General features: G+C 41.6%; 1 protein-coding gene across 2 annotated transcripts in view; it reads right to left on the bottom strand.

Annotated features, from left to right (window-relative positions):
* Positions 1-403: 403 nt before the first annotated feature.
* Positions 404-23,235, bottom strand: part of LOC148037939 (YebC-like protein) — a 49,635-nt gene continuing 26,803 nt past the window's right edge. Inside the window, exons 3-7 of one of the 2 annotated variants that reach the window (XM_087676972.1) lie at positions 2,321-2,382; positions 2,070-2,229; positions 1,687-1,964; positions 1,203-1,326; positions 404-1,057 (exon numbers count right to left, since the gene is read on the bottom strand). In XM_087676972.1, coding sequence (XP_087533098.1) covers positions 962-1,057; positions 1,203-1,326; positions 1,687-1,964; positions 2,070-2,229; positions 2,321-2,382 — 720 coding nt within the window. In that variant the 3' untranslated portion in view covers positions 404-961. The remainder of the gene's footprint in view (positions 1,058-1,202; positions 1,327-1,686; positions 1,965-2,069; positions 2,230-2,320; positions 2,383-23,235) is intronic. The other variant, XM_087676971.1, reaches the window with a different exon arrangement.

The raw sequence follows: 23,235 nt of genomic DNA, 5'->3' as shown, positions 1-23,235 counted from the left end.
CAAGTTTGAGTTAAGCTTAAGCAAAGGGTAAAAACTATGAACTTCAACAACACTATTGGGCTTGAGTTGATCCTGTTTGGAGAAGGGTGGCCTGATGAAGACTCACTCAAAGCCTGGAATATAATCCATCTAGTTGCTATGTGGCATAGTTGGTCTTTTTTGAAACACTCAAGTTTTGAATAAGGGACCTTCATAGCTCTCAATGAGTCCTTTGAGTCTAATCAAGATGCTACTTTATGTACCCTAAAAGGGTTTAAAAAACCAAGCCGCTATCTACAATCTTTGCGAAGGCATTAGATAGCGCTAGGTGGAAAACATCTTCCTTTTGGATGTTGTACAAACTTAATATACTTTCATAATATTAACAAGTGTATTATCTTTTTTAGCAAGCCTTGCATACGTGCATTATTGAACATCAAATAGTTATAGATAGCATCCGTATCTCAAGGCAAAAGGACGAAAACCTGCCCATACATATACTTAGCCTATGTATAATGCACCCCCTCAAGTACCATGAAATTCCCCAAGAATAGGATGCGCCTCTTTACTCCAAGAGAGGCTATTTAAACTACTACAGTTCACATGCGCTTCCAAGCATGTATGTAAGCTAAGTGCGGATCAAATGGCAATTCTTTTGTTAGATTTCTCCACTAAAAGGAAGACCAACCAATGTTCAGAGCAGTTTACCACCATGTCTGTTAGGTGTTTGTGTGACAAAAAGCTTTTGTGCTGGATGATTGACACCTGGTTGCCTATCAGATGTTAAATATGAGAGAATGATGTTTGACTACTGTGTAAAATCTCATATGGCATATGTGCTACACCTGTGAGGACCTGCTGATGGAAGATGCCAACCGGAACAGGCCTACTCAGAATACGGAAAAGAATGATTTTGCAATTGGCAAGGGCACTTTTTGTGCTCCACCCTCTTAAGCGCCTAGCATTTTGGGTGGACAAAATATCAAAAAGATTGGTTGCTGTAGACTGCATCCACATCATCAAGCTCTAGGAGCTTATCCATCAGGGCTTTGTTTAACTCTAGTGCCTCATCATCTACCTGCAAAATGAGAAAGGAAGCTTCAATAGAGCAAAATCAGAAATGAGATGTCATGACATGCAAGGATTTACTGGCAGGAAAGCAACTCAAACAGATTGGCATCGTTTGCATAGTGTATTACAGTGCCCATAAAACATATAAATACCTCGCAAGGAGCAATGGGTATGAGCTCTAGCCCTGAACACTCCACATCAACAGGAATCCCTGCTGCTTGTAGCTTCTTAGTCAAAGCAGCATATTGATCCACAGGAGTAATCACTTTGAAAAACCTGAACAAACATCAACACTGGATGAGTGCACATCTTGACAACATTGCCCAGAGAAACAAGGCCATCTAGATCATTCCTGGTCATTTCCTTCCATCAAAGATATCCATACTTCATACAAAAACCAAGCTTCACATGGGAGGTCAATCTAAGTGACAATCTTACAATTACTGCTCAATTTTCAGATTTTCATGCATGATAATAATGTTTTGTGTGTGCATAATCTAAGGGAGAACTCTATCAAATGTTGCTCGACCAGCTTTCCTTCTATTGCCAGCATCTAGTGCAGGCACAAGTTTTAATGATTTGATACTGATTGCATCATCACTGCAAAAGCATTTATAGTACAGCAGTAGCACTCACTTGTCGGTTTTGCCATTGGGATCTTCGTCTTCGTCATAGGCCGGTTCAATAACATCTTCTGCACCAGCATCCATGGCTGCTGCAAGTAAAACATCTCCATCAACCTTATCTGCTCGGACATTGATTGCACCTGCCTTTTTGAAGTTGAAAAGAACAGATCCAGGATCAGCCATCTTGCATCCACTCCTCTTGACAGCATCTCGAACCTGAGCTGCTGCACGATTGAGATTGTCTGTCAGGACTTCGATCACAATGCCCACACCTCCATATCCATATGCCTACATTGCTCCAATAAAACATTATCATCAAACTGGACCTGAACTTGCATATTGTGCTTTGTATAGCAGCACTACTGAAGTTTTAAAAGTTCTGTACAATCATACCTCATAGGTAATTTCTGCATAGTCTTCCTGCCCTTTTTCAGAGGCTTTCTTGATGTTCCTTTCAACAATTTCCTTCGGGATGTCAAAATCCTTGGCATATTGCAGTAATGCAGCCAAGGCTGAATTTGAGACAGGATTGGTTGATCCCCCTCTCTTGATACTGAGGTCATATAAAACAACCATTAATCCCATCTGAATCCCACAAGATCACACGGCTATAGAAGCTACCTTCAGAACTTTCAGCTACATACGCTGAGACAATTTCTTTGCCGAACTTGCCGTATAGCTTTGCCTTTTTGGCATCTTGAGTCCCCTGTTAAATTATGCCAAATCCTTATCACAATCTTTTAAAGAAACTTGAGGGTGTAAGTAGCTTCCTTACACAGTCTATGTCTAATACTACAACAGTACTAATTACAAGGCATACTGCTGACACAAATCCGAGCCTGACCAACCAGCATTGAACAGAATGTATGTGACTGTTTTATCAGAAATTTCAAACAATGCTACAAAAATGTCAGTGTTGCTCCGGCCAACCAGTATCAGACTATCTTCGATTCAAAAGTTTGAAACAATACCACCTAATCAAAATTGTAAACCAAATCACACAGCTTTGATTGCTAAACATTTCAAAGTTACATTATGTCATTAAGATATAGCTTGCAAACTGCTCAAAATATAGTAAAGTTAGTATTTATGTCTAAAACTGTAAAATTTCTGCATTATCCAGTATACAAAAGACTCTGTGAAATAATAATAGATGAACTGCAGATTGAAGGAGCTTAACAAAGCCATGACTACAGGAAGTGTTAGCCTCATGATCACAACTGCCAGCACAGATGGTGTTTCAGCCCTTAGTAATTTTGTTCATGGAGCTGTGTTCTATCTAAGTGGATAAAGCTTAAACATACTTGTCAGGGCATAACTGTAATTTGTAACTATAGAGGGTAATCGGATGAAAGGTGTACATGAATGTATTCTGGATAATGAAGTATTGAGGAGCAAAGCTGGATCAGCAATGAGAACTTTACAAATGTAATTTATACCAAACACTAAAAATTTGACCATGTTCCAGCAGTGCTAACATTGCACGATGATGTGATGCAATGTGGATCAGATTTATCTAATCAAACAATTAGCTTCCAAGTCGGGATGTTATTCTTGAGGATTTGTATCCATTCAATGATCTAGTTGTTGATGTTTCAATTTAGACTAATATTTCAGAAGTCTTTTAAGGACTTAAGTCAGTTTAGCAATGAAGTTGAAGCAAATGAAATTACACAAGTACTTGCAATGGATATTTATGCAGTTGATGATACAGCAGGAGTGCTTAATGTTGTTCATGTTGATCAATTTTTGAGCTTGACAGTGCAAATTCTGAATGAGTTTGTTGATCATAACAGAAGTATCCTTTATTTTTAATTTAATTTATATTTTTCTTTTCAGCTGTTAAAAATTGACTATTAGACTAATAAGATAACTTACAGCTGCATCTTGGCTTTTTACTGCAAAGGAAATCTACAATTGACTTTGAGCCAGGCAAAGTCTATCAAAACAGGGCAGTCATGGCTGTCCAGTGTCCAGGTAAGAGTCATGGCTGTTCAGGTTGCAATCGTGACTAGTCTAGTTGCAAACAAGACTATTTCTAGCATAATTGTGGCCAATTTTATCTGTTTTGAGCAGATCGTGGCTGTTTTTAGCAAGGTGAGGCTGTCCTGGCCATTGTGGAGTGTCTTGAAGATTGACAGCATGTGAATTATTACAAGTCCTGTGGCATCAAAACTAGGCTGCACACTGCAGGTCAGTCATGGCTGTCGTTGCAGGAGTCATGCCTGATCATGCTGCCATCGTGGCTGGTCTAGTTGAAAATGCGGTTTTTTCTATCATAGCTTTCAAACAGATTGTGGCTGTTCTCAGCATGGTGAGGCTACCTTCAACAAGATTCACTATATGTGAATTGTTGCAAAACCTGTGGCATCAAATCTAGAGATTATCATGCACACTGCTGGCTGTACTGATCCAGAGTGATATCTTGTTCTTCTATGTTTGTGTTCCATGGTTGTTGTGGAGACATCCAGGTCCATGCAAATGGTAGTTACATGCTGCTAGACTTGCTTGAAGTCCCACTTCTATCACTTGTATTTGGTGTTCAAGGAATAAAGTTACAAAAATATGGCAGGGAAGGTATTGGGCCAATCTGTCTTGGTGTGGGTGAAAATTGTGCAACTATGTAGGAGCACTCCAGCTTAAGGCAGTTTCATTAGTTCATGTGTTTCAACTTCGTCTACTTTCTCAAGGAGGCAGGACCAGAGTTGTTTCAGTGCAGACCAAAAAATTTCAACATTGTGAGAAGAGGGCAGGATCAAAGCTCAGCACAGAAACTCTATAGACAGTGTGAGAGTGAAGCACAACACCCAATCCAATAGACTGAAAGAGTGTAAGTTGAAAGTACAAGGTACAACCCCCAAACCTTAGGGTTGTAGGGGGTGTTCACACCCGAACACGGTAAGTGCCCGTAAGTGTATGTGATAAGCACATACGAAATAACACCATAAGTCTAGGGGAAAAAACCTCTCCTACCGAGAGTTAAAAGTGCCCCAGTGTCCTACTAATCACCGACACTCCTATGTGAGCATAGGCGTAAGTGAGGTGTGAGTGAAATACCCAACAAACCCCCCTAGACTGAAGAGTGATCAAGAGTACAAGGATTATCCGCCACCAAAGGAGATCAAATTTAAAGCATCGCAAAATGCTTCAAATTTGTCAGGAGGAAGAGCTTTGGTGAAGATGTCTGCCACATTACTAGTGGTAGGACAATAGACAAGGCTGATATCACCTGCATGTAGCCTCTCTCTAACAAAGTGATAATATATCTCAATGTTTTTCGTGTGTGCATGAAACACTGGGTTCCGTGCCACTGCAATGGCACTCTGACTGTCAATAAACAAAGGAGTAGGCTCCGTAACAGATATATCCAAATCAACTAGCAAGCGTCTAATCCATACGCATTCAACTGTGATAGTGAAAGCTGCCTTGATTCAACTTCACATGACGATGTGGCAACAGTGGACTGTTTCTTGCTAAGCCAAGACATACAAGACGAGCCAAGAAAGAAACAATTGCCACTAGTGGAGTGACGTGAATCATAATCACCAGCCCAATCAGAATCATTGTAAGCATGTAACTGTAATGGTCCCCCCTTGGCATAAAGCAATCCGAGAGATCTAGTACCCTGCAAGTAACGGAAGATACGCTTAACAGCTTGCCAATGTGACATGTGTGGCTGATGCATATATCTGCTCAAGGCTGAAACTGCAAACTATATGTCCGGCCTAGTGTTGCATAAGTAAATAAGACATCTAACTGCTGGAGCATATGTGTGTATATCAAATAAATCACTGTCATCATGTAATGACAGCTTTAGTCCAGGTTCCATTGGTGTACAGACTGGCTTGCAATTCTGTAAGCCAAACTTCTCAAGAAGTTTACCAATGTATCTTGACTGTGATAACCCAATACCTCTAGCATCATGTATGAACTAAATGCCCAAGTAACGATGCAAAGACCCCAAGTCTAACATGTCAAAAGTTTGCTGCAAATTTTGTTTAAATGCTGAAATTTGATCAGCATGTGTCCCTGTAAGCAAGAGATCATCAACATAAAGACAAATGATCAGTATGGATCCCCCCTCTTTACATACGTAAAGAGTAGACTCAAATGAGCTGTTTATGAACGAAGTGGTCCAAGCCCTCAACTGCAAAACCAATGGGCTGCTGTACATATACTTCCTCATGAAGTTTCCCATGTAAAAATGCAATTTTAATACCCAGCTAATGCACAATCCATCCATAATGAGCAACCAAAGCAACCATAGACCTGATGGTCGTCATGCGGGAAGTAGGAGTAAATGTCTCCTCATAGTCAATGTCTTTCTTCTGTGCATAGCCTTTAGCTACAAGCCTTGCCTTGTATTTGTCAATGGATCCATCTGCATTCCGTTTTAGCTTGTAGACCCATTTTGTTCCAATGGCTTTCTTCCCAAATGGCAAAGACACCAAATCCCATGTTTGATTCTTAATGATAGAATCCAATTCAGCTTGCATTGCTGCCATCCAATGCACACTCTGTTCTGCATCCTCAACACATTCACGCTCCTCATCATCAAGGGTGCTTGCTGCCATAACAAACTCCATGGTATGTGCAATATCATGTATACGAGCTTGCCTTCTAGTACGACCAGCCGTGGGTGCATCCAAATGACTATCTTTCATAGTCTGTAAATACCATCTAGGCATTTGTTTTGCCTCATGACTATGCATAAGCTCTTGCTGAATTTTAGTTTCAGCACTTTGCTGAATATTCAAATCGGTCAATAGCTGATTTTCTGCATTTTCCAAAGGAGCAGCTGGCTGAACATTCACTTGCTGAAACTCCAATTGAATCACCAAATGTAATGGGCAGCAGCCCTTCAAATACATCACGGGCAGCCTAATATGTGTCTAAACCAGCCAGGGACAATTCTGATTTTTCATCAAATAGTATATCCCTACTGACAAACACCTTTTTAGAAACAAGATCATAGAGTCTGTAGCCTTTGCTTTTACTAGTATAACCCACAAAAATGCATTTGACAACCTTGTCATCCAACTTTTTTCTGAGTACCTTTGGAATATCTGCATATGCAAGGCACCCAAAGGTACGAAAGTGCCCAACAGAAGGTTTCCGGCTGTTCCAAGCCTCAAAAGGTGTAATTTTCTTCAAAGCTTTGGTGGGGCATCTGTTCAAAACATGGCAAGTACACATGACGGCTTCCATCCAAAACCTGTGAGGCAAGCTCTTTGCCTTCAACATACATCTAGCCATCTCCATGAGTGACCGATTCTTCCTCTTTGCAACCCCATTTTGCTATGGCGAATAAGCAGTAGTGTATTGATGGACAATGCCCTTTTGCGTCAAAAAAGAATTCAGCATAGAGGACATGTATTCCCCCCTCAGTCCGAACGGAGAGTTTTTAATTTTACAACCAAACTAGTTTTCAACAAGTGCAATAAAAGCCAAAAATGCATCATACACTTCTGACTTTTTGACCAAAGAGTAGACCCAACAAAAGCGAGTAAAGTCATCAATAAAAGTCACAAAATAGTAATATCCTCCCAATGACTTTGTCTGCATCGGCCAGAATACATCTGAATGCACTAACTGCAACCTGGCTGTTGCTCTAAAAGCAACATCACGGGGAAACGAAAAACAATGCATTTTTCCCAACATCCTTCGCACAAGTGCTCAGAAGGTCTCTCCAGTAGAGATAATCCATCTAGCATCTGCGTACACTGCAAGAGCATCAAGCTACCAAAGTTCACATGCCCCATCCTGGCATGCCAAAACTAAAAGAGCATCCAACTCATATAACCCATGACATAAAGTGTCTGTCAAGACCAAAGTCATGTATTCTTTGTCTCTCACCATGCATTTGTCATTATCAAATGTAACCTGCAATCCACAACGTACCAAAGAAGAAATAGAGAGCAGATTCTTCTTTATGCCTGGAACAAATAAAGCATCCTGTAGGCGGAGAATAGAGCCATCAATGGCTATAAGCACAATCTCCTCGATACCTCTAACAAGGTATGATGCATTGTTGGCACATTGTACAGACTTCCCAACTGGAGTTGCACCAATAGAAGCAAATAAATCTCTGCCAAATGTAATATGCCTCAAAGCACCAGTGTCAAAAAACCAAGTGTCTGCATCCTCACTAGAGCTAAATGCTCGATCAGCCCAAGAAGTGTCATAACTACATGTGTAAAAGCAATAGTCTCTATCTGCAACAAAGGACGCGAACCTAGTAGCAGTGGAAGGAATATCAAAAACAGACATTACTGACTCCTCCTTGGCAATGTGCTTTCTGCACTCAGTAATATAGTGGCCTGGCTTCTTGCAATAATGGCATTTGCCCTTTTTGGCTTGCGTGCCCCCTTGTTTTTTACTTGCCTGTGGTGTGCCAGAAGTCCTAGAACTCTGCAAAGCATTCTTTACTTGGCTGTCTTTGCCCTTCTGTCTAGCCATAAAAGCCTGCTCAAAGGCTATAGCATCCACACCACCATTTCTTCTTGTTTGCTCCTCCTCTAGAAGCAAACTCACTAGCTAAAGAAAAGTGATTGGCTGTGCAGTAATCCTCATAGTGAGGTTTAAGGCCGTATGAAAAGCCAAGTATGAAGGAGGTAATAAGTTCAAAGTGGTAGATATCATCTGTGCATCCGAATAGTACTCATCAACATTCATGAGTTGCTCACGCAAGTCTTGAATTTTGTTCAATTTATCCTGAATAGAATCACCTTCATCCATTTTCAATGTCTCTAGCTCTTTCTTTAAGAAAGAGATCCAAGTCTAATTCTTGCTTGCAAACATCTGCTCCAACGTTAGCCAAGCTCCTCGTGAAGAAGCTATTGAACAAATGTGGGGGATGATTTACCGCTGAACTCCCAATGCAATCAGTGACAAAGCCTGTGCATCCCGTGTATCCCATGCTTTATTAGTTGTTGTTCATTGGGGAAGTGGCTGAAGTGGAGCAAGCTGAGGTGCCTGTTGTGCATGTCCTCTTGGAGGAGTAGCTGGAGCCACAACTCTAGGTCTAGCTTCTTCTCCACTGACATAATCCCAAAGATTTTTTGCCACAAGTACATTCTTCATCATGAAGGCCCAAAGTAAATAGTTATTTCCATCCAATCTGTCCTCCTTGGATACATAGGTGAAGACATCTCCTCCCTGATTTGTCATGATAATCGATTACCAAAAAAAAGGCAAAAGATCAATGTCGAAGCGGGAGCATACTAAAAATCTGAAATTTACAAAAATTGCAGGAAATAACTTTCTGCAATTAGTATGCACAGGTACACTCTATCAAAACTATCTTTAGTGCACGCAATTCAATGTGCAATCAATGTTCAACAACACTATATTAGCAAAATCTCCAAAATTTCTTGCCTTAGATTTGTTCAAAACAGTCTTTCAGTGACTATAACTACAGTGTGTATACCAATGTCCTCAAAAAACATAAAAGCCCCAAAAAATTTTATGAATGTGCCAAAAGATTTGCATCCAATGTGTCCCATACACGTTTCTTTAATTCTGTGCTTGCTGCGTAGGAACTCTTGCTTCCAGAAATTTATACTAGAATTAAAAAATTTATTAAAAATTTACCACAGAAATGGTGGGTTAACTGGCACAAATTCGTCAGCTAATGGGCATAAAATTGTAGTGAACTAGCGCAAAATCCTCGGACAGGTGTCAGACGAGTACAGTCGACGCTGCAAACGAGCTGTTTCTTGCGGGACAAACGTTAAGCAAGCGGACGAGCAGTCGACTGATAACGAATAACACAAAAAACATCTGGCGGGTGGTGCAGAGGACACAACTGATGGAGACAGCACAAGAAATAGACACAAGCAACGCTACTGGCGGGCACTGGCGAAGCGTATAGCAGCTAACGATCGACGTGGAGGCTGCAGACTAATGACTGACGTGGCATGAGCAGGCTACAAGCTACAGGGGTGGCGATTCCAGAGACGAAGCACTAAAAACATGACATAAGACGAACAAAAGGCGTTAAACGCCTGAGGTCCACGCGGCAGGAGCTGGATGAGCTGACGAGCAGAACGCTGGCGACTACTACAGGTCGGGCTGAAACTAGGGCAGAGTTGAGCTGAGGAGGACCGCGGAGCTGAGCTGAACCGAGCTGAGCTGAGTAGAGCCATTGCTGCTCTAATACCAAATGTGAGAAGAAGGCAGGATTGAAGCTCAGCATAGAAACTCAATAGACAGTGTGAGAGTGAAGCACAACACCCAATGCAATAGACCAAAAGAGTGTAAGCTGAAAGTACAATGTACAACCCTTAAACCTTAGGGTTGTAGGGGGCGTTCACACCCGAACACGGTAAGTGCCCGTAAGTGTGTGTCATAAGCACATACGAAATAATACCATAAGTCTGGGGGGAAAAACCTCTCCTACAAACAGTAAAAAGTGCCCCAATGTCCTACTGATCACCGACACTCCTATGTGAGCGTAGACATAAGTGAGGCGTGAGTGAAATACCCAACAAACATGTCAAACAGTAAAGAGAATAGATTATCATGACTCACCTCAAGAGTCATATACAAATAAAAGTGAAGAGTAACCACTTGTTTCTAAGCAACAACAAGAGGATGTACCACAGCCATTGGTAGCCACTGCTGGAGATGATGATGTTGTATTTGGGGCACATGTGCATGCAGTTCTGGATGTGTATATAGATTAATCCAAAGATGAAAGGTTTTGTGCCACCTTCAATGCTTCAAAGAATAGTGCACATCTGAATGGGGCTTTTGTTCATCCAGTGTCGCATGATCCTTTTCCACAACAGATTCCAGATCCACAGTATCCAGGTTATTTTGGTGGAAGCTCAATCTTTCACGCCATGGCTGGAGGGTGGCTGCATGGGGGTGCTTCCCAAGGTAGAATGGACATGCAAGGTAACTTAGCACTGGACAATCTGAGATGCAAGGAGATATCCAGGCATGCATAATGGAAGCATCCAGCCCAAAGTGCATATTAGGGCTATATGGGAATTTGGGAATAGCTCCTGGAGAGATGCATAGGATGCCATAGCATCCATCTAGAAATATCTTGATTTGATGCTTAAGGGAAAGCTGAAGACTACAAAAGAAGGAAAACAGTCAAAATTAGCAATGCAAAAGCAAGCCCATGGCACTCACATTTACACAACAGTTTGATGCAGCATGTTTTGGTGGCAATTTCACTGTTCTTCCAAAGTTTGCAAGGCGGCATCATTTCCCAAGGGTAATGCTTTGCAATGGCATTTTACTTTACTGTATCAGGGTAAAGCTTCAAATTCTTGTGGAAGCTTCAAGTAAGTTTCCTCTTCTATTTAGCTCACCACTACTCTTAAAGCACATGTTATCATAACATGGCATACACTCCACACCAAGGCATGTACTGTGTGCCCTTTTACTTCCAGTTACTTCATGCAGGCCCATATCCTTATCAAAGAAAATTAAGAAATATTATTGCAGATTGCCCAAAATGCTCAGTGTTAGTCATTTAATGCCTCCGTGTGTGAACAAACTTTTGTGTGTGGTGTGTGTGCGCGTGCACATGCCCATGTGTGTACGGGTGAACGCCCTCTACACCACCGAGCATTTGCTAAGGGTCAAAGGATTATATATTGAGGCCCTATTCTTTGTACTCCCATATCACACATCACATCAATCTCTCTCTCTCTCTCTCTTTTCGTGAAGATAATTGAATTAAGTAGTAAATATTTTACATCAGACCATCAAGTCAGCTTAGAAATAACGGAAAATAACAAGCATGAAGGGAAGTCTACACAAACTCTAACACAGAAATATCACACTGAAAGCACAGCTGATGTGGAGCAGACAGTGTCCAGCCAGGGAGTAGCAATATCAGGAAGAACCAGGTCAGTAGACACCATAGAGGTGATTTGCCACAACACTAAACCCCGGATTCGGGCCACATGACCATGAATCCCAAATACTAAATCAAAAATGAAGGCATTCCGAGTACGCCAAATATGCCACAAGGCTCTCCATCTGAGAAAATGGAAAAGCCAGGAATAATCTGAACTCAAAGAGGTCATGGAGGTCATCTTCCCCAAAATCCACGAACGCGCTGAAATCCAGTGTTGAGTCAACAAGGACCAAACACAGAAAACAAAATTCCAAATCTATCTTGCAACAGGGCAAGAGACAAAAAGATAAAGCACTGTCTCATCACATGTAGTACAGAATATGCATCACCCAGCAAAGATCTTACGAGCACACAACACATTCCCAGTAGAAAGAGCCCAAATAAGTAGCCTCCACATAAACACTTTTCCCTGATACGAAACCTTAGATTTCCAAAGCTGGATGAATCTGTCCTGCCACTTCTTTTTGCTTTCCCGAATGTGCCATACTCTATTTGCCTTATCCGTGACCCATCTCTTGGCCTCTACCATTTGATGATATATCTGATTGGCCAACCTTTTCCCAAAATCATCCGGAATCACAAACATCCAATCGCGCCAAGGAGACGAGAGATGTAATGTAGGCAAAGGATAGTAGCTCGTAATTCTATCCTTTTTGGCCGTCCAAATAACATGATACACTCTAGGCATCCAAAAGTGCTGGCGAATATGCCGAAATGAATAAAGACGGGCCTTTCCAAGAATGTGAAGTGAGCGATGCGAAAAGGCGATGCAATGTCCCAGTGATGAAAATGTCAGGTAGAGAGCAAAACGTAAGCAAGAGTAGAGAGTCAGAGTCAGAGAGAGAGATGCACAATGTTGTTGAGTACAATCTTTTTCATGTGTGTACCTCTTTAGGTTTTAGATAGATATATATTAAAGTATAAATGTGCTAAGGGTGTGTTCACACCCGTGCACATATAAAAGGCACGATGGCCCTTTAGTCCTAGCAACCTCCCACCTAAAGGCAATGTGCCTTAAGAGAAGAAAAGAATCAACTAAGTCTAGGTATGTATAAAGCTGAAATACATATAGCTATCGAACTCCCATCATCTGTCAGCAATGAGCAAACTGCTCTACTGGAAGACCCTTCGTGAGAAGATCTGCACGATTATTATCTGTATGCACTTTGATGAGCTCAATGCTCTTGCTGTCAAGTACATCTCTAATGAAGTGATACTTCACCTATATGTGCTTCGTCTTTGCATGAAAGACGGGATTCCGTGCTAGCATGATAGCACTTTGACTATCAGGTAACTCTGTAATGCCAAGCTCTCCTACCAGACGTGAAAGCCATAAAGCCTCCTTGCATGCCTCAGTGGCAGCCACATACTTTGCCTCTGTAGTAGACAATGCAACATACTTTTGTAGCCTGGAGATCCAAGAGACTGCTCCTCCTATGAAGGTAAACACATATCCAGAAATAGACTTTCTGCAATCCGCATGACCAGCATAGTCTACATCCGTAAAGCCAATTACAGATGCCTTCTACTTTCCAAAGTAAATGCACAAATCCTTTGTGCCTTTGACCGTATCTCATAATACCTTTCACTGCTTCCCAATGCTTTTTACTAGGGGTTGCCATGTATCTACTAGCTACTCCGACTACAAAGGCAATGTCAGGACATGCAGCAACCATAGTATACATCAAACTGCCAACAGCTGAAACATATGGTATCTTGGCCATTTCAGCCTTCTCATCATCAGATGTAGGGTTATCCTCTGCACTGAGTTTCACATATGGAGACAATGGAACCCCAATTGTTGCATATCATCAACATATAGAACCAAGATAATCGGGCTGCCATCACTGTCTTCTTGATGTACAAGCAGTGATCCACTTGACTTCTATCAAAACCTTAAGACTGCGTAAATGTATCAAACTTATGATATCATTCTCTTGGTGCTTGTTTCAGCCCATACAAACTCCTTTTGAGTTTACATATCATCTTCTCTTTCCCTTTTGCTACAAACCCTTTAGGCTGCTGCATATATATGTCTTCATGCAGATCACCATGTAAAAATGCAGTCTTTACATCCATATGTATGAGCTCCATATCTTCAGCTGCAACCAAGCCCAAAATGGTTCTCAATATAGTCATCTTCACTATAGGAGAGAAGATCTCATCAAAGTCAACTCCATATTCTTGCTTGTACCCCTTTGCAACCAATCTTGCTTTGTACTTTGGCGAGCAACCAGACTTTCATCTTGTAAACCCATTTTCATGGAAAAGTTTTCTGCCCTTTAGGCAACTGCACCAAGTCCCAAGTGTCATTTTTTTTCAAGAGATTTCATCTCTAACAACATGGCTTTATACCATTTCTTGCTATCATGTCTGTCCATTGCTTCCTTGAAGCAAGACGGTTCACCACAGTCTGTCAACACGACATAATTAGCCACATTGTTTGCACCAAGTACGAATCTATCAGGTTGTCTAGTATCCCTAGACGATCTCCTAACCCAATGATCATTGTTTGCTGGCTGTTGAGCCAGCAAATTTCCATTTTCAGCTTGTTGTCCTAACATTCAGCCTGCAAATCAGCATTAACAGCTTGTTGTCCTGGCTGTTCCTGCACGTCCAATGGCTCATCATTATGGGCAATGGCTGGCTGATCATTTCCAGCATTATTTTCTGCATTTGCAGGTTCATTTACAGCAAGTATTTGCTGCTGTACAGCTGACACATTTTGCTGTCCAAAAGGCATTTCTTCCCGGAATACAACCCTACGGACCTCCTCAGTCTTTTCAGGCTGTTTATTCATGCAATCTTCCCGAAAGATAACATCATTACTGCATACTATTTTCCTTTTCTCGGGATCCCATAATCTATACCCCATTTCATCCTCGTCACCATATCCTAGGAAAACGCATTTACAGCTTTGGCTCAAGTTTGTTGCGTTCTTCTTTACGAATGTGCACAAAAGCCTTGCAGCCAAACATTTTCAGGTGAGCATATTAAGGTGGCTTGCCTGACCACGCTTCCTGAGGAATCCCTCCCCCCCCCCAAAAGACCTGTTCAATGATCGATTAATCAAGTGAACAGCTGTTATAACAACCTCTACCCAAAAGCCAGGGGGTAATGCAGCATGAGACAGCATAGTACGGATTTTATCATATATGGTCCGATTCATACGCTCTGCAACTCCATTTTGAGGTGGATTATGAGAGACACTAAGCTCCCTCTTTATCCCTTTGATGTCACAAAATGCTTGAAAGGCCTTCGACACACATTCCCCATCATTGTCAGAGCAAAGACACTTAATTGTCTTATCAATCCGATTTTCAACCAATGACAAGAATTTTTAAAACTTATCAAGCACTTCATCCTTAATAGGGTAAACCCATACCTTCCGTGTAGCATCATCGACAAAGGTAACAAAGTATTTCTTTCCCCCTAAAGATAACCCTAGCATCTAACATACATCGGAATGTACTAACTCTAGAGGGAAAGATTTCAACGAAAGAGACTTCTTATGAGACGTCTGTGCATGTTTACCATAAACACAATGATCACGATGCTCAAAATCAACATAACGAAAACAAGGCAAGTAACCCAAACGAGAAAAGCACTTTCATTCCAGTTTGACTCATGTGTCCCAACCAGCCATGCCACAATGCCACATGCATAGTTGTCCCCAAGATGGACAACACCATGTCGACCCCCTGTATAGTCAGAAAACCACTCACGATGAGGGGTGACATGAAAGGAAACACCTGAATCTAAAATCCAAGTGTGCATGTCATCATCCATATCTGCAAGTAAAACATGTGTACTAAAGTGTGAAGAGACAAAGAGTACGTCGTTCCCACTATCACTGTCATGAGTGACTACATTCACCTCTTCAATTTTAACACTACTCTTTTTAGGCTGACTCTCTTTTTTCTCTTCCTTGCTATCATCTGTCTTCTTGCCCTTTCCTTTCTCTTTCTTTCATTTGTAGCAGTCACGTTTAAAGTAACCCTTCTTGCCATAACAATGGCATTCAACATCCTTACCACGTGATTTACTGCGTCCCTTGCTATCAGATTTACCTTTCTGCTATGATCTGCCCCTAGTATGCAAAGCACTGGAAGACTTACTGGATGCATTATTTTGTCGATTCATTTCTTCGTGAGTAGAGCACTCTCTACATCAGCATACAAAAGCATCGCATTAAAATGGCTCATAGCAGTCCTGAATGTATCCCAACTCGCTAGCAAAGTACAAAGCAAGAACGTAGCCTTAAATTCTTCATCAATCAGGAACTTCAAGGCATCCAACTGGCTGAAAATGGAGTCCAACTCACCCAAGTGAGTAGACATTGCCGTACCCTCTTTCATACGCAAATCCATAAGCTTTTTCAGCCAATAAACTTTGCTTGCGGCACTCTTCTTAGCATACAATTCTTCCAGTCGAGTCCAAATGGCATAGGCAAAATCCAAACCTTCAATGTTAAACAGCAAGGCATCAGAAATCGATAGCTCGATGGGTTGAGCATGCAAGCTCATTTCACTCATCCCAATCTTCATGTTCCATATCTATGGGCTTTGCCCCTTTGGTCTTAATCGGCCTTGCCTGCTTCTTCTACAACAGGATATCATAGCATTGTTTTTGCCAGACTGCAAAGTTATGTGCTTCTTCAAGCTTCTTAATGTGCATGAGATGACTGCTGTCATTGCTGCCAGCCATGATTTTCAGCCCAAATGTGACCAAAAAATTCAGTAAATGCAAGCCCAAACTATCACACAAGTGACCAAGGTATAAACAAGTACCAACCAGCAATAAATAACCACATAAAAGTAGAAATTTCAGATTTGCAAATAAATTTTCAGAATCACTAAACCTTGTGCTACAACGCTCCACAACTGATTACAGCTGTTCCAAGGACAAATACATCACATTACATGAGAAGTCCCAAATTTTAGCTGCAATTTCTGTTGTGCATGCACCCATGGGCACAAAATTTGACAGGCATGGTCAAAAGCCCCAAATTTTTTGTGCTCAAAGCATCAACCATACATTTGCACTGTCTCTGACATGCATAGAATAGGCCAATTTTTCCAAAATAGAGCAATTTCAGCAAAACCCCCAAATTTTTCAAGTGCTAGATGTCCAAATTGCATGGAATTAGACCCGCATGTACATAAAATGACCAAATGGCGCACAAATTTCGCCCAAACAGCAAAAGCCCCAAACTGCATGGGGTCCAATGTGCATCAATATCAAGAAATTGGGTAAATTTCAGCCCAATTCTTACATGTACATGAAAAGCCCCAAATGTTAGAGGCAAAATGTCACAAATTCCTGCAATTTCTGAGACAAATATCACTGTTGTGTCTTGCTCGCATCAAATCTGGACAAATCCCCAAATTTTCGGCACAAATCTGCCCAAAATTCTGAACTCTACTTACACACACGAACGCCCATCAATGAGAAAAGGCTTGCTTGTAGGGAACTTTTGAAAAATTTTAAAAAAGTTCAAAAGAAAAGTGATGAATCTGCCCCGTTTATAGCCGCCGGCCCGTCGCCTGCTCACATGACCTACTCGTGACTTGGAAATGACATTTTGACCTGCGCCTGAAGTGCGTGACCTGCGCATGACTGCATCTGACCAAGAAATGACGATTTTGACCTACGTGCAACCAGGAACTGTCGCCTGACTAAAAACATGGCCTGTTGATCTGCACCTAACTGTACGAGCTGTCGCTTGTCTGAAAACATGGCCTGTTGACCTGCGCCTGACTACACGAGCTGTCGCCTGTCTGTCCAATGAAAGAACAATGACGAGTTGACCTGCACAAACTCCAAGAAGTGCGAACACCTTAGCTGCAGCTCTAATACCAATTTGAAGTGAGCAATGCACAATGGTGATGCAATGTCCTACGATGAAAATGTCACGTAGAGAGCAAAACGTGAGCAAGAGTAGCGAGTGAGAGTCAGAGAGAGAGATGCACGATGTTCTTAGGTACAATCTTTTTTGTGTGTGTACCTCTTTAGGTTTTAGATAGATATATATGAAAGTACAAATGTGCTAAGGGTGTGTACACACCCATGCACATATAAAAGGCACGATATTCCCAACAGAATGACACCATCTTGGACTGATCACAACCCCAACCAAGCCATGTGGTTAAACTTGTCTCTCTGCAGATCTTTGTCTAACCAGTCCAACAACCTAGAAGAGGCCAGTACTTCGCCTAGAATAGAATTCTCCTCCTTGCGAGAATCCAGGGGGCGCCAAACCGAAAAATGTAACATCGCCTGCCAAGATGCGATCATATGGGAAAGGAGAAAAGACTAGGAGACCTTAAAAGATCTTGTGGAGTTAAGCACATGCCACCAAGAAGCATGAATAACCATGATACCATGAGAAATGCAAGTCTTTTCTATAGAATATTTTGCTATATCTGTCCACGGATAAGTCTGTACACAAAGAGCCTGCAGAAGAGCTAACCTCAAAGCAGCCATATGAAAATTAACATCCAATAGAGCTGCTCCCCCCATCCTTTTAGGAGTAGTCACGTGCTGCCATGAAATCCACACCTGACCCAAGTGATTTCCTTTCTTCTTCCATAACATGAATCGGATAGGTTTGACCAATTCCAATAGGGCCTTCTTAGTCCAACGAAGCAAAGGCAAGAAAAACGAAATCATGCTGATCCTAATGCATTGTGCAACTTTAAGTCTCACATGGAGAGGCCAACCTTGTGACTTCTAGTACATAAACCGATCATGAATGCGAGATACCATCCAATCCAACAAGGCACGAGGAGCCACCTCCACCCCAATAGGATAACCCAAGTGTCTAGTTATATTCCCTTTGGGAATCACAATACCATTCAAACCCAAAGCTTGCAAATCATTTTCCATACAAGAGAGCAGAGTGGATTTTTTAGCATTAATATGAAGTCCTGATGCCATAGCAAAAAGTTTCCATGCGACCATTGCCCAATTAACATCGGAGCAATCAACCTTAAGAAACATAAAGGAATCATCTGCCAAAGATTGGCCCACAAGTTGGAAGAGACAAGCCAACGATTTCGCCTTGAATGGCCAACTTATCCAACAAAGAAAGCATCGGGTGAGTAACTAATGCAAACAACAAAGGACTGAGAGGGCAACCTTGACGGAGAGAGCGGGATAAGGTAATTTCATCAATGATGCCTCCATTAAGTGTAATACAGGCCACTGCCCCCTGACCAATAGTATCCACAAGAGAAACCATACGTGGCCCAGAACCCATGGTGAACATTAGCTGCCTCAAAAAAGACCAGCTTACATGATCAAATGCCTTTTCAATATCAAGCTGAAGCATGACCACCTGTGGACCTGAAGCTTTTGTAAAGTCAATCCCCAATTGAACATTCAAAATGTTATGCATTATATTCCGACCCTTAATGAAACCGTATTGGCGAGGATGAACCAAATGCGGCAATACTTTCTGCAATCTGTTGGCAATGATTTTTAAAAAGATTTTGCATAAAGAGCCCATAACAGAAATGGGTCTCCATTGTTTCAAAGAAGTAGAAGAGGGAACCTTGGGCAATAACCAAATGACTACAATCTTCCAGCCTAAAGGCATGACACCGGAATTCCAAACTTGCTGACACAGGCGAGTCAATGGGTCCTTAGGTTGCGCAACATTGGTTGAAAACAATTCATTTGGAAGGCCATCCCAACCAGGGCTTTTTCTTTTAGGCAAATGGGACAGTACCTCTTCCACTTCATCTTCTGAAATATCCACCTCCATTAAGGCTACCCATTCTGGCTGAACCTATTACTAACCAGATCACAAATGTATATGCGAGCAGAGTGAACAGCGTCTGACAAAATCTCTTGAGGGCCCAACAATGATTTGTAAACATCTACACACATCTGAGTGATGGATGTAGGTTCTGTCACCATAACACCTTGTTCATTCTTCAAACGCACAATATTTTCCCGGGCATATTTCTGATGTAAAATCAATCTGTGTGTGTGTGTGTGTGTGTGTGTGTATGTGGCGCACGCGGAGTTCCATCTGCCATAGCTGTTGTTCCTCACTCTAACGCTCCATATGCAACAATGGTATCAAAGCAGCAGATCTGATCTATCCCTGTACAATGAAGGTTAAAGAAGCAGCCCACACGCACATCCCATGACTTGCTAAAGGGGTAGTACAACAAGAGGAACAAGGACAAGAATGACAATAAGAACAAGAAGAGACAACCGTGCCTATCACATCAGAGATCACTGACCTGCTGCAAGTGTTTTTGCCCAGCTGCAGGTCAGAGTACTTCGACCTGCCCATGCTACTGCCTACCAGTTCTAGATCCAGCCACCACCGCTAATAGCTAGCAATAGTCGCCTCTGCCTATGATCGCCCAACCTGCCTTCCACCCTACTAATGCCATCTATTTCAGTGCCACCTTGCCTAGTGTGCTACCCTGGACATCTCCTGTGATGCATGTAGTTTCTTCTACACTGCCTGTCAGTTAACATGAATGACACGCCACCAGCAGTTGACAGCCTGTTGTCACTGCTGCACGGAGTGTCTAGAATGCCACCCACTTGCCACATGTCATCACGCCTAATCTGCTCCAAATGGGTAAGGATAAGGTATTCCTAAACCTTAATAAAGTAAGGTTTAAATCTTAGTGCAGAAGAGGTGGTCCACATGCTCGAAGGCTCAAAGGGGGTGAGTTTCAAAAAGCATATTAACCCCATAATATTCAGGGATTTCCCCATCAAAATCTTCCAATGGCATTTCAAAGTACGGGATTACCATTGAAAAGTTCTCAGGCATTGACTTTGTAATCAGGAAGACCAAAATCCAACTTCTTCAAAAGCGAAAAGGCACATGAAAGGTAGTCTCTATAGACAAACCAAAAGACATTCGAGGAAATCGCAAACTCAATCGAGATTGGTTAGAAAAGAATGAGAGAGCTTTGGAAATCATTGGGTTTGGGATCTCAAATAATCTTCTTAATCACCTTGACCTTAACAAGGCAACCAAAGAGCCATGGGAAAGTCTTGGTACTACATTTAGGAGGAGCATAAGTAATGCAATTATTTTTAAAATGCAAGTTTATACTTTTCCCTACAATCTTGGGGAAACCCTCAAGCAACAATTAGATGGTCTAAGCCTTCTTTTCCAACTACTCACCACGCTCGAGAGTCATCTACATGACAACAACAACAAGGCCGTACTTCTCAACAATCTGGTCAAGGAAGAAAAATTTAAGAATACAACTACAGCACTCAAAGTAGGATGTGAAATGTCCTACATGAGATGGTTGTCATTCTTATGGATGAGAAACGTCGGGGTAAAGAACACAAAACCGATCCATAGCGCTTTCAATAGTAAAAACAACCCACCATACAATTGACCAATGCTACAAGAAGAAAGGAAAGCAATAAGAAAAAGCGCATGCAACAATCTAGCTGCTGCTTTCTACATCGACTTTGATGATGATGAGCTTGCATCAACCTCAGAAAAGGCAATGAGAATTACTATTAAATCACTTGACAATGATGAACAAAAGTATTTTAAAACAAAATAATAGTAATAGTTTAATTAATATATAGAAAAATAAAATTGTGATTAAAACTAGACACTAGCCATGCCATGCATATACTAAGGCCTTCCCATCACATATATTAAATAACAATGTGGGCTACTCTACCATGGTTTTCAAGTACGAAAAGTATGATATGGTGCGGTATCATAAAATATAGTACTAGATGGTATCTTAATATTCCTAAGATCCTATACAATAAAAATATGTTATTCTCCCAAAAAGAACTACTTAAAACTTTTTTTTTTTTAACAAAAAAGATGAAAATGTTTGAATCTCAAACAACATAATCCCATGAGAGAATCATATTAGTATAAGAAGCATTTAACTAATCCAAAAATACTGATCCACTCAAAAAAGAAGTATCCATTACTTGGTGCCTTATGGTACTAATACGGACACTATAATATGGTACAACATGAACGCTTTCATATGTGGTACTAGTGCAACTATGTACTTTGCCTAGATTCTATATCGGAACAACTTATACTTCTTTTTAATGTTTCCTTTCTTTCAGATTCTCCAAGAAGTTATATCTTTCAAGGGGAGTTTGTACCCAATTCCCATGGCCTCTGTGTTGAGTTTGAGAGCTATACTTGAGTTTAGGGCCCCTCCTTCTATGTATTGTGCTTCTAAGCCATGTTGGCCTTTGATCAACCTCCACGCCATGCACTTGCACCTCTAAAACATGCCAAACTATAGTCCCTAGGCTTGCCAATAGAACATGCCATATTCTAGCTCCAATTACAAATGACCTCTCTACCTTGTATATCTTCTCTTGAGAATCTTTTGTACAAGATTAGACATTGCCTCTTATGAGGTAAGACCTTCCCATCTTCCTTCATGATTCATGTCACCGTTTAGCCACCCGTGACCCAATGCACGGTCGGCTATTTATTTAGCACATCTGTGTGTGGGCTCACTTTGGTGTGTGTTAGACTAACCATGTTCCTCCAATCATTCTGTTGTGAACCCTCCAAATGGGCACTTCTTTCTCTTTTGTGTTATTCATTGTTCACTATGTTTGTTCCCGTGTAGCTAAGCATTGATCCAACAATAGTATCAAAACCACTATCGCCACCATTGAGCTTCAAGCTGCCACCAGCTCAGCCCAACAAGTCACTCAGTTGCACCAAATCCACCACTCCACCAGCTATGACGCCAATTCCAAGCAGCCACTTGGCTGTCTTAACCCCAGTTGCTATGGACAATACTGTCTATACCAACTTTGCCCATGAGCCTCTAGCTAAAGTCACACACAATATCACCACCTTTGCTTGCCAAAGTTGCTAGTGCCCAGTGTGTCAGAAGTGGAGCAGCGGTGGAAGCATAAACATGTGCTGAAATAAACTGCTGAAACACAAGACAAAAAGAGAAAAGAAAAGAACACGATACAGATGAGAACTCAGATGTATGCACGGGAAATGGAATCCATATATCTGAACACGAGACAGTCGCATACAACAGTGAGTCACTGGCTGCGTGGGCACTGGCACTGGCTTTGGCTCCTCTCTCCACAGAGTCTGCAAATGGTGAAGATGATGATGATAATGACTGAGGAGGAGCCACTGAGTATAAATAGGCTGAAAAAGTGGGGAGCAATAAATGCTGGTCGGCCAGCATTAATGCTGGCCGACTGGTGCATAAAATGCTCCACTGGCATAAAATGCCACACCAGAAAAAAACCTAAAATACCTAATAAAAATGCCCAGCCCAGATCAAGCTCAGACTCACACATGAGCTGACAAATACTCTGCTAACACAGTGTTGTAGCTGCTGCCATCTACGTGTTAACCTAGAACAGTCCTCTTGCATAAGGCCACCAACTTTGCTAGCGTTGTTGCTTGTGTTGGAGTGTCAGCTCCAATTTGAGGATCTAGAGATTGGTTCTCACAAAATAAAATTTCTATTTGTAAATGAGGACTCTTAAGATACTCTAAATAGCAAACTGAAAAGAAGATTGTTGTGGGGGTGGGGGGGCGTCTGTTTTACTGTTGGAGACACTTTTCACACACTCTACATGTGCACACCCTCTTTTTCCTATAAAAAGGAAGATTGTTTGGTGGGGGGGTGGGGGGGGGGGAGGAGAGCGGGGGGCAGTTTT

The sequence above is a fragment of the Lygodium microphyllum genome, chromosome 4 (genome assembly GCF_053477565.2).
Source record: "Lygodium microphyllum isolate KBCC chromosome 4, Lygodium_microphyllum_v1.1.10, whole genome shotgun sequence".
Lineage (NCBI taxonomy): Eukaryota > Viridiplantae > Streptophyta > Polypodiopsida > Schizaeales > Lygodiaceae > Lygodium > Lygodium microphyllum.
The sequence above is the reverse complement of the archived record's forward strand: the minus strand, read 5'-3'. Positions and strand labels throughout refer to the sequence as shown.